Source organism: Acartia tonsa, chromosome 10, assembly GCF_053477335.1.
Source record: "Acartia tonsa isolate MP-2025a chromosome 10, ASM5347733v1, whole genome shotgun sequence".
NCBI classification, from domain to species: domain Eukaryota; kingdom Metazoa; phylum Arthropoda; class Copepoda; order Calanoida; family Acartiidae; genus Acartia; species Acartia tonsa.
The window spans coordinates 38,082,594-38,093,021 of record NC_137269.1 but is presented as its reverse complement, the minus strand read 5'-3'; the positions used below and the strand labels follow the sequence as shown (position 1 = coordinate 38,093,021).

The following is a 10,428-nucleotide window of genomic DNA, read 5'->3' as shown; positions in this document are numbered from 1 at the left end:
CAAAGTTTGAGTAAATTTGTTGGAAAATTGCTTGATATAGAATAATGTTTATGGACATACTTACATTGGACTTGATTTGCTTATACTATTGTTCTTTTGTTCTTTGTTGTCCCAGGAATCTATATACCAAAAATCAGATCAAACGGATAATTGGATCAAATAAAAATTTGTTGTTAAAAAAGTAGAAAAATCAACATGTTTAAAATGGACGTACGGACATTCTGCTGATGATTATAGAGTTGCTACGGTTTTTAAATCGTACCTAACTACTACAGGAATCATCATGCAAAATTTGAAATCGATAGGACAATTCTAACATGCCTAAATTAACGAATAAAAGCTATCTATCTCGGACGGACGTACGGACCGACCCTAATTATAGAAAAGCTTCGCTTTTAAAAATAACAATCATTAATACAGATTCCCCTAGATCTTAGGGGCAAAGCCTAAAGTACATAATAAACTAAAAACCATTCCTACAAGTCACTTTGTATCTATAATCGAACAGAATAATTTTCTTACTTAGCAGAAAGGAATTTATTAACTAAAGAATGGTATAACTATACATACATATATGTATTACAAATTTTGGCAAAAGTTAGGATTGTGAAAGTTATATTATTAAAATTCATAAAATGGGAAGGTGGATAGAGTAAAGAATCAATCCCCCCTCATTAAAAATAGCTCTATACCTGCTTAGGACAGTTGTATGAGGTAATGAGTTGTTCTTTACATAGGCAAAGGCATTCCTCTAACTATGATATTTAGTCCTTGACACAGCAGCAGTAGATACAACTTTATATTTTACACTTAGTGTTCCAAGACTCGAACCCGTTGCTCTTTCTCTTAAAATTAAGTCATGTGCCTTACGTAATAGCAGTAAATACCTTTCTCGTATTCATTCGAATCCGGTGGATAGGAACTGGTTCTCATCCATACGAAAAAACTATGTCTAGCATCGTATTATATCCAGTTTTCTACGAATATAGAAATGTACAATCATAAGATTAAAACCAGTTTTTTTAGCCGGTGCCTTCGGCACCACGGGGCTAAAAAAACTAGTTTTAATCTTATAATTGTACATTCTATATCCGCGGAAAGCCGTTTATAATACGATACGAGAAATAACTATTCTTAATATCTTTGATTTGACGCAGTGTAATAAATACCCGATCCCGACACCTATCCGGCGAAGCAATTTAAATTGAAAATAGCAACTTAGTGTTGTTCAAAGTCCTAACTGTAAAGGGAAAGGTTCTTATAAAATCGATATTAGACAAAGTTCTGCTATCAGAGTGCTTTCTCCGATATTATGGTTTTCAGCTTTCTATATGTTATATATGTATGTGTTTGTGTGTTCCAAAACGCCCACACACGCCTATATAAAACCTACTTCTATATGATTTAACAAGCGGAAACGCCCCTATCTAGGGAACTTTTTTTTCAGCGCACATCAGTACAGGACAGAAGGATAGAAATCTCACGGAACACCCCAACCCCCCCAAAAAAACAAAAAAATTGCCCCCATTTTTTTTGCTGAAGATTTCCTTTGTCCTTTTACAAATTTCGCCAAAAAAAAATTTTTTATCACCTTTTGGGACAAAGCCCCTAGAGGCTAGGGGCGAAGCCGCTAGTATAGATATAAAATAAGAAATGAATATAAATATAAAACCAGCTTAAAACCTGCTTTAGAGCAATCCTACTCGGCTTTTACCAACAACGAAATAAATTCGGGAAAAATCACGAAACATAAATGTGATTTTTGGCTGTCGTTGGGGGGCAACACATAGTAGAATTGGCGACATTTACATCTACCCCTCAAATATTATTTTAGATTTATTTCGCTTGTTGGTTATAACTTATTCCTGGATATTACTTCATGGTAGATATGATCCATAATGATATGAATATAAATCAAATGTCTAAAGTACGGATTGAGAGATAAAGTGAATTATAGAGTAGCTTCGCTATTAATTTGTTATGAAAACTATTTCATGAAATTGTCAAAAATCCTTATCATTATTTCCTACACAAAAAAAATAATTTCTAAATGTCGTATTTGTTGTTTTATGAGTTCCGTTTGGTTTGGCATATTTGGGAAAGTGAGCCATAACTTTGCCTTCCCCTTTCCCAAAGAAGCTGCTTCGCCTTGCACCACCCAGCAAAATTTATCAAAAATGACTCACTTAATAAAAATATTTTTAAAATTTATTTTAAAAACAAAATTTATTGTTTATAAGATTTAATTATTAAAACTTTGTTTAATTAATATTATCGTCATCAATAAAATAGTCAAAAACCTGCTGGGTGGGACTAGAAGGGGTGGACTGGACTCCATTACACCTTACACCATCTATGTGTTAACACACACACACACACACACACGCACGCATGTACACGAGGCTAAGGCCGGCTAGAATAAGTCTGTTTTTATAAATTTTGTGGTGTAAAAAAGTGATTGTTTTTATGTTATTAATGATAGTTTTTATGATTTATTTATAAGTTTATATGTTTTATTGCCCTAAATTTTAAATTCTGTTTTAAAATGTCTTTTTGTCTAGATATTGATTAAAATCTATTAACATATTTTTTTGAAAGTTGTAACTCAAAATCTTATTTTCTAAACCTTTCTTATGTGCTTTATCCTTTTATTGATAAAATATTTTGCTTCTAAACGTAATAAAAATCCTTTTTACAGTTTCTATTACATTTCACAATTATTAGGTATATTAAACCATTTTCTTTCGTTCTCTGTGTTTATTGAATTTAGAAAAAAATCTATTGTTCAAATTTCTAACTCTAAGAATGGATAGTTTATTAGAATTAATCTTTCATATTAAAACACATTTTTTTTTATCTATATTTAACCAAATTTTTGCAGTAATATGTTTTTTTTTAAGGAATTAAACGTTACATTACATAGGCATTGCATGAGCTATAAGTACAAAAACAAAAAACAGTTCTAATCCGGTTTTATCCGGTTTAGGATATACCGTATGTGGCTTCTGTTTTTCAGACCCCTTTAAATCCTACGTATGTTCTATGTAAATATTTAAGATATTTGTAGGTGTAACCTATGAATTACTGAACAGAGTTTTGAGTTCTCTATATTTTGGAAGCTTTTTATATGTCCCTGGATGGTTTTATGCTATTAATTCTTGGTTTAAGACGAAATTACATATTTCAGTGATGCACATGTAAAATAATGTTATCAAATATCCTGTATACCATATGTAAATTTAAGAAACACCTATTCCCTACGCTTCAATAGGATCTTTGATGTCTGTGCGTCTGAAGCTTAACATCTCAGTAACCACTGAACCGATCGGATTCTACTCTTCAGGGTATACAACTATTGGTCCTGTGGTGGTTTTAAGCTATTTTCTTGGAGTGGGACACACCCAACCCCCCAAGAAATGAAAGTCCCCCCCCCAAAAAAAATTTCTGGTGTAACTACTTTACATAAAATTAGCAGCACCAGAAAAAATGTTTTAAAATTTAAAAAAATTTCCTCTTGGGGCAAAGCCCCTAGAGGCTAGGGGCGAAGCCGTTATTATTATTAAAGTTAAATTGTTTTAACACCCCCCCCCCCCCCCCTCTACTTTCACTCCTTAATATTTGCTTCTCTGTTTAGATATCTCCAACCACGGTTGCTCGTCGTTTAATTTGTTTTAGCCTAGGGATGGTTTGTGGCTAATTTACTGCTCCATTCCCCACTTTTAGTAAGAGGCGCAACCACTTGCTATTTAAACAACACTTGTACTAACCATATAACATTTTTGTACGCTATAGTTAAAAAAAAAGGGGGGGGGGGTGGTTTGACACATTTACGTAAACAGAGATTATATAAGAATGAAATGAATTATAATCCATCCTCTGTGCCTAAAGATAAAGCCTATAATCACTGTTAACGGAAATGTGTTAACCCCCCCCCTCTTAACTCTTCAAGACATTTTTGTGTAAAGCTGTAAATCTGTACATGAACTTAATTTGAATTTCAGATAAATACCTCTAATGTAAATCTGAGGTGTAAGAAGTATCGACAACTCTAGGTAGTGCCACACACCCCCCCTGCCAGCCCTAGAAGGTGCACCCTAGCTCCGTGCAGACACACAGCTAGGTCTCAACCACAGTGTCCCTGGGGACACTGGTTAAAGGAGACTTTAGGAAAGACAAGCTTGATAGTAAGCTCGTAATCCAGACTTGTCTGTTGCAGGAATAGCAAAGCATATCAAGGAAAATATAATGTTTGTACTTAAGGACGAATTCTACCTTTCTGAATGTTAATATCGAACTATAGAGTGAGTGGGGTTATTATTTTTTGTTTAAAAGTGATTATTTTACCAAACTAATGTTCGTATAAGAATCTTTAATTTTCTTCATTGATGATTTATTTTCGGATCTGAGTTAAAGTATAATCTCACAGGAAAAGGTATAACCAATAAGCGATATAAATGTAATGTTATATTTGAATGGGAGATATAAAGTTCGTTCATACCACGAAAAATCACGGAAAATTAACTGAAATCCAAAATATTGTGTTCGAATTAATTCAGTTGTTAGTTACAGCTGATAATCTGTTCTTTATCTGCATGTTTACCTTTTTCAATTATGATGTTGACCCCTTGTTGAGCAACCTGCCCCAAGCTTAACTCCGTGTAAAGCCAATATAATTAACAATATATTTTGTTGCTAGTGAACAAAATGTCCACCAACGGAGCTCCAGAAAGTTGGGAGGATGCGGATGATCAAAATTTAGCAAACAAATTAAACCAGGTAAATACAACATACCTACCTACCAGACTAATGAGACAGACATTTGGTATTGTATGAATTTTGTAGGGTTAGCTACCATTCTAATAAATAGTTAAAACCATTGCATTGCGAGACCTGCTAAGTGATATAGAATATACGTAGATATAATGACAGGGAAAAAATTTGTGTGAATTTAGTTTGCTAACGTGGAACATATTTATTGGTCAGTTCGCTCGAGTACGAGGGGATTGAGTACAGATTGTAGATGGGGGGGGGGGGTATCGTTATTTTAGCCTGCTGCGAGTTTCTCAACATAAAATTCTGGTGTTACATTCAAATATTAATAAATCCATTACTAAACATAATTGTAGTAAAGAGCAAGATAAGTCCAGCGGACAGCGAGACACACATTTTCCTTATTTTTTTAAAACTTCCATTATCTTTAAATTTTGGATGATTTTATAAATGTTTCTTTCTTTCAGTTAAATGTTGACGCACCATCATTTGTTCCGAATGTGAACGCTCCCGTTTTTGTGCCTTCCTTCTTAAACCAGCCACCGCCTACAGCCGCTCCACCGGCGGTAGGCGGTGCTGTGCTTAACCAGCCACCGCCCACATTGCCGCTTGTACAGCCGCCACCGCCTGCCGCAGTTTTATCACAGCCTCCGCCAGCCGCGGTGATGTCACCGACAGCCAGTGAAAAGAAGATTTCTCCAGATGTTGAAAACAAATCCAGTCCAAACGATGCAAGTATGGTAAGTGATCAAAAGTAATTTTTCTTGTCCAATAAAATCTCCGTAATCGACATTCAATACTGAATCAGGGATGTATATTCTGCTTGGGATCCCTGGCTTTGTGGGGAGGGGTTATAAATTATAAGGGGGTTTGTATAAAAAAAAATTAAAGTGTACCTAATACAGGGGTGTATATTCTACATGGGATCCCCTGCTCAGGGGGGGGGGGGGGAATAAAAAATAAGTGGTTGGAGGGAAAAAAAATGTAAAAATTAAGAAAACTGAAAACATTTTTTCCATTTCCCCCCGTCCTTGGTGAAAAAAACTTTTAAAAATGTGTGGTAGGAGGGATAAAATAAATAAAATATAGAGTTCTTTCAATATTTTTTCATTTCCCCCCTACTTGGTGAGAAAAAACTAGGGGGGGGGGAAGAAAAATAAAAAAATTTGTAGCAGGGGAAAAAAAATAAATCTTGTGCAGAACATACACCCCTGACCTAATACCTACTAATAACATCAGCTGATACTATTTATTCAGAATTTTGAACCAAAACTACACTAAAGACATGAGAAAATATTTTAAAATTCAGCATAAAGATACTATCTACTCATGTACACACACTAAAATCCCTTGAAATGATAGGTAATGAAATATTTTGTAGCAGGGGTAAAATGTATCCTATGTAGAATGGGGTAAAAATGTATCCTGTGTAGAATATACACGCCTGTAATAGATGTTACTTTGTTTCGAGATCGTATGCGGCACGTAATCATAAACCTTACAGATTATTCTTTCTAAAACTCAAAAATCTTATTTTCTTTTTAGAAATCTGACGATTCCGCAGTGGAAAGATCTGCCGCAGATTCCTGGGAGGATAAGGCAGATAATTCTAGCTCTGCAACAACACCAGAGGAGGAGGACTCCATGGAGATTGATGAGGATGGAACTACCAGACCAAAGGTATACACATCCAGGGAGGGAGGGAACATTGGGCTATTTATTACACTAGTCCCTACAGTTTTATAATAGGGTTATCCCTTTGTGTTATTTTCCTGAAAGCGCCTAGCGAGCACTGAAAAACCTCTTTTTAAAAAAATAAGTTTATAATAACGAGGGTAGGGTGGTTTTCTATACCTATCCCTTTCATAGAACCTAAAATATGCGGGGCCCTTGACTTGCACAAACAAGCACAACCATCGCCTTATTTTAGATTTATTTCTAAACAAGGGGGAGGGGGAAGTTCTGTGCTCGACAAGGCACTTTGCGGTTAATTACCACTCAAGTGTTATCTTTTATAGGGATGACAGAATGTAAAAGAGTGTTTAATTCCACATACTGACCTCAAATAATACAATAAATCATGCTACACTACAATTTTAAATCTATTTGAATTGAAAAAGAAATTGCCAACTAAGCTACGGGGGACTGCAAATAATCACACCTGTGACTTGAACCATCTACCCCTTGACAGAACTGTATCAGCTTAGCCACCCACTCCCCCCAGCTACTTTAATTTTTAAAGTCGTTCTCGCAAGGAAGAATCTCTGATCCTTATTATTACAATTACTTGATATAAATGAAAACTAATATTTGTTAAATATTTTAGCGAACCAAACAGAAACCTAAATCTGCAGCGTCTGTGACAACTTCGAAGGAACATGTTAATGTCGTCTTTATTGGTCATGTCGGTAAGAGTTGCGCATTTTTTTTGAAGGAATACGTCTTTGAAATAAACTTTTAACTTAATAAATAGAATGCTGGGGTGTATTTTTTCCGACCTAGTTGAATTTCCTAAAATACAAACACAGAAGAAAGACACAAAGTTTTCAAATTTTTGGACCCTAAATCCGAATCCGTAATTTTTTAGGTGGACGTAAACGCTTCCTTTCCTCACGCTTATACATACAACTATTTGATTTATCTCTAAAATATAATATTTTATTTAAAAATCTTGATATTTCCAGTATCGCTTCGTAACCGATTAATATCTGGGTGATAAAAGCCAGTTCTCAGCCATACTGAAAAATTATGTTCATCATCTTGTGGCTAAACAAAAATTGGTTTTTATTTTTTCATAATTGTACATTTTTATAACCGCGGAAATCTGTTTATAATAAAATCCGATAAATAAATATTGCATTAATTTTTTTTTTCAGACGCAGGCAAGAGCACAATCGGTGGTCAGATGATGTACCTGACCGGGATGGTGGACAAGAGAACTCTGGAGAAATATGAGAAGGAGGCGAAGGAGAAGAACAGAGAGACCTGGTATCTGTCATGGTGCATGGACACTAACCTAGAAGGTAACGGCGCAGCCATACATCTTTTTTAAAGGTAACAGGATGTGTGTTGAGGGGGGGGGGATTTCGCCAACTGCTTAACCGATATTGTTCTTCTGTATAGTGAAGATTCGGATCATGAAAAGAAAACGAAGTAGTGGGTTTCGTCGTATTTTCACATTGGCTTTTCTCCTCTTTCTAGCCCCTGCGGGCCCAAATTCCTATCCTATTCCTGAAAATACGACAAACCGTACCCACTACTTCGTTTTTTTTCCATGATCCGAAGATTCTTATTTAGAAGAAGTTACCTTTACGCCCCAATGAAACTTGTGCATTTTTTAATTTAACTAAAATGAAAGGAAGAGTGTTTAGTTTACTCCCTCTCCCCGTTTTGGTTAGTTAGCGGGTGACTTACTGATAAGATAAGAAAATTGGGAGGGCGATATTATACAAATAAATAAGCAGGGGTGTATATTCTGCACAAGATTTATTTTTTTTCCCCGGCTGCCAAAAATTTTTTCATTTTTTTTCCCCCCCTAGTTCAAATATACAGGGCGACCACTGCATACTATATATACTATTTATACTATATAGGATGAATTTGGATACTATATCATACTATATGACCAAAATTTACTATATATACTATATAATATTACCTTTATTTGACCAAAATTTACTATATATACTATATGATATTACATTTATATAACAAAAAACGAATATTGTCAGTTTTGTGACAACGCCTCTTAAGGAGTGTTTTGCCTTATTTTCACAGTAGGTTTTCTCCTATTTCTAGCCCCTGCGGGGGGCTCTAGCCCTGAGTGGAAATCATTAACCTTTATCTTACCTAAAATAACCTATCAAAGATACCGTGATCAAAGCTCTACAGTAAGAAAGAGATGAAGAAAATCCCTTAAGATATATTATTGTTTGTTATTATGATTTAAATAGAATTAACTTAAGGGGGAGGAAGAAGTTTTGCCACTTTCGCTTACTCCGTGATTATTAGGCTAGGTATTAATGTGAGAATATTGGTTATTTTAGATAAAAGTTCACTTTTAGGAAGTATTTCACTTATATTTAATCATTTTTTGGATAGGTCTCCAGGATCAGGTGCTGGTCAGGTAAAAAAATTTAAATTTTTTGTTATTTAGAGATCAACTTATTAAAAAAAATATGCATCTTTTAGGATGTTATTAACATATCTGAAGAAAAAAATTCAAATTGGCCTCCTAGTTCTGGTCCTGCAGGCCTCCAGGTCCACTCTGGACAGATTAAAAGATCAAATTTCTTACTTTAGGAGTTAGAGGTCAACTTATGAAACAGAATATGTTTTTGGATGTTATTAACAATTTTGAAGAATATATTAAAATCGACCTCCAAATTCAGATCCATCAGTCCTCCAGGTCCACTTTGGACAGGTAAAAATTCAAATTTCTTGTTTGAAGAATTAGAGGTCAACCTGTAAAACAGAATATGCATCTTTTGGATGTTTTTAACATATATGAAGAAAATGAACCTGGAGGGCAATTGTATTTTTTCTTCAGCTATGTAAATAACGTCTAAAAAGATGCCTATGATGTTTTATAAACTAACCTCTAACTCTTTAAATAAGAAATTTTGATTTTTACCTGTCCAGAGTCCACCTGGAGGCCTGCAGCACCTTAACCTTGAGGTCGATTGTCATTTTTTCTTTAAACACATAAATAGAATCTAAAAAGATGCTTAGGTATGTTGTTTAATAAACGAACCTCTAACTCTATAAATTTCAAATTTTGATTTTATACCTGTCCCCGAGTCCACCTGGAGGCATGCAGCACATAAACCTGGAGGCCAATTTTTTTTTCTTTAAAGAGGATATAAATAACATCCAAATATAAGCTCATTGTGTTTAACTAATAACAAATGTCCAGAGTCCACCTGAGGGTCTGCAGCACCTGAATCTGGAGACTTATAAATGTCATTATTCATTTCAATATGTAAAAAAATATCCATAAAGATGCATACTTTGTTTTATAAGTTGACCTCTAACTCTTCAAATAAGAAATTTGAATTTTTTTCCTGTAAAGAGTGGACCTGGAGGCCTGCAGGATTAGAACTTGGAGGCCGATTTTAATTTTTTCTTCAGATGTGATAATAACATCGAAAAAGATGCATATTCTGTTTTATAAGTTGACCTCTAACTCTTCAAAAAAAATATTTATAACCTGTCTAGAGTGGACCTATAGGCCTGCAAGACCAGAACTTGGAGGCCTATTTTAATTTTTCCTTCAGATATGTTAATAACATCCATAAAGATGCATATTTTGTTTCATAAGTTGATCTCTAAATCTTCAAACAGAATGTCATTTTACTTGTCCAGAAACCACCTTCCAGCTAGCCTGCAGGACCTGAACCTGGATACTTATTCAAAAAATGAATATACAGACTGGCCAGAGTGTACGTTTTGTACGTTTTGTACGTTACGCATCGAATCTTTGTACGTTCTGGACGTTATTTTGATATGTGTACGTAACGTATTTTGAAATTTGTATTTTTGTACGTTTTACGTTTTTTTTTTAAATAATAAGAATCAAATATTAGCAGAAAAGTAATTTGTATGTTTTGTACGAAAATTTTAACAAAAACTATAGGTGTATTATATTAAAGAAATTCA

At 34.5% G+C, this 10,428-nt stretch overlaps 2 protein-coding genes across 31 annotated transcripts in view; one reads left to right on the top strand and one right to left on the bottom strand.

The window, feature by feature from the left end:
* Positions 1-10,428, bottom strand: part of LOC145330596 (uncharacterized) — a 147,286-nt gene that overhangs the window by 129,432 nt on the left and 7,426 nt on the right. The window lies entirely within an intron of this gene.
* The window catches only part of eRF3 (eukaryotic translation release factor 3), a 33,412-nt gene continuing 27,081 nt past the window's right edge, over positions 4,098-10,428 (top strand). For all 30 annotated transcript variants that reach the window (XR_013883496.1, XR_013883495.1, XR_013883494.1 and 27 more), the window contains exons 1-6: positions 4,098-4,236; positions 4,697-4,776; positions 5,238-5,510; positions 6,316-6,450; positions 7,097-7,178; positions 7,647-7,793. Coding sequence is in view for 2 of the 30 variants with exons in the window: in XM_080175226.1 (XP_080031352.1) it covers positions 4,705-4,776; positions 5,238-5,510; positions 6,316-6,450; positions 7,097-7,178; positions 7,647-7,793 (709 nt within the window). In the remaining 28 variants the exon portion in view is untranslated. The remainder of the gene's footprint in view (positions 4,237-4,696; positions 4,777-5,237; positions 5,511-6,315; positions 6,451-7,096; positions 7,179-7,646; positions 7,794-10,428) is intronic.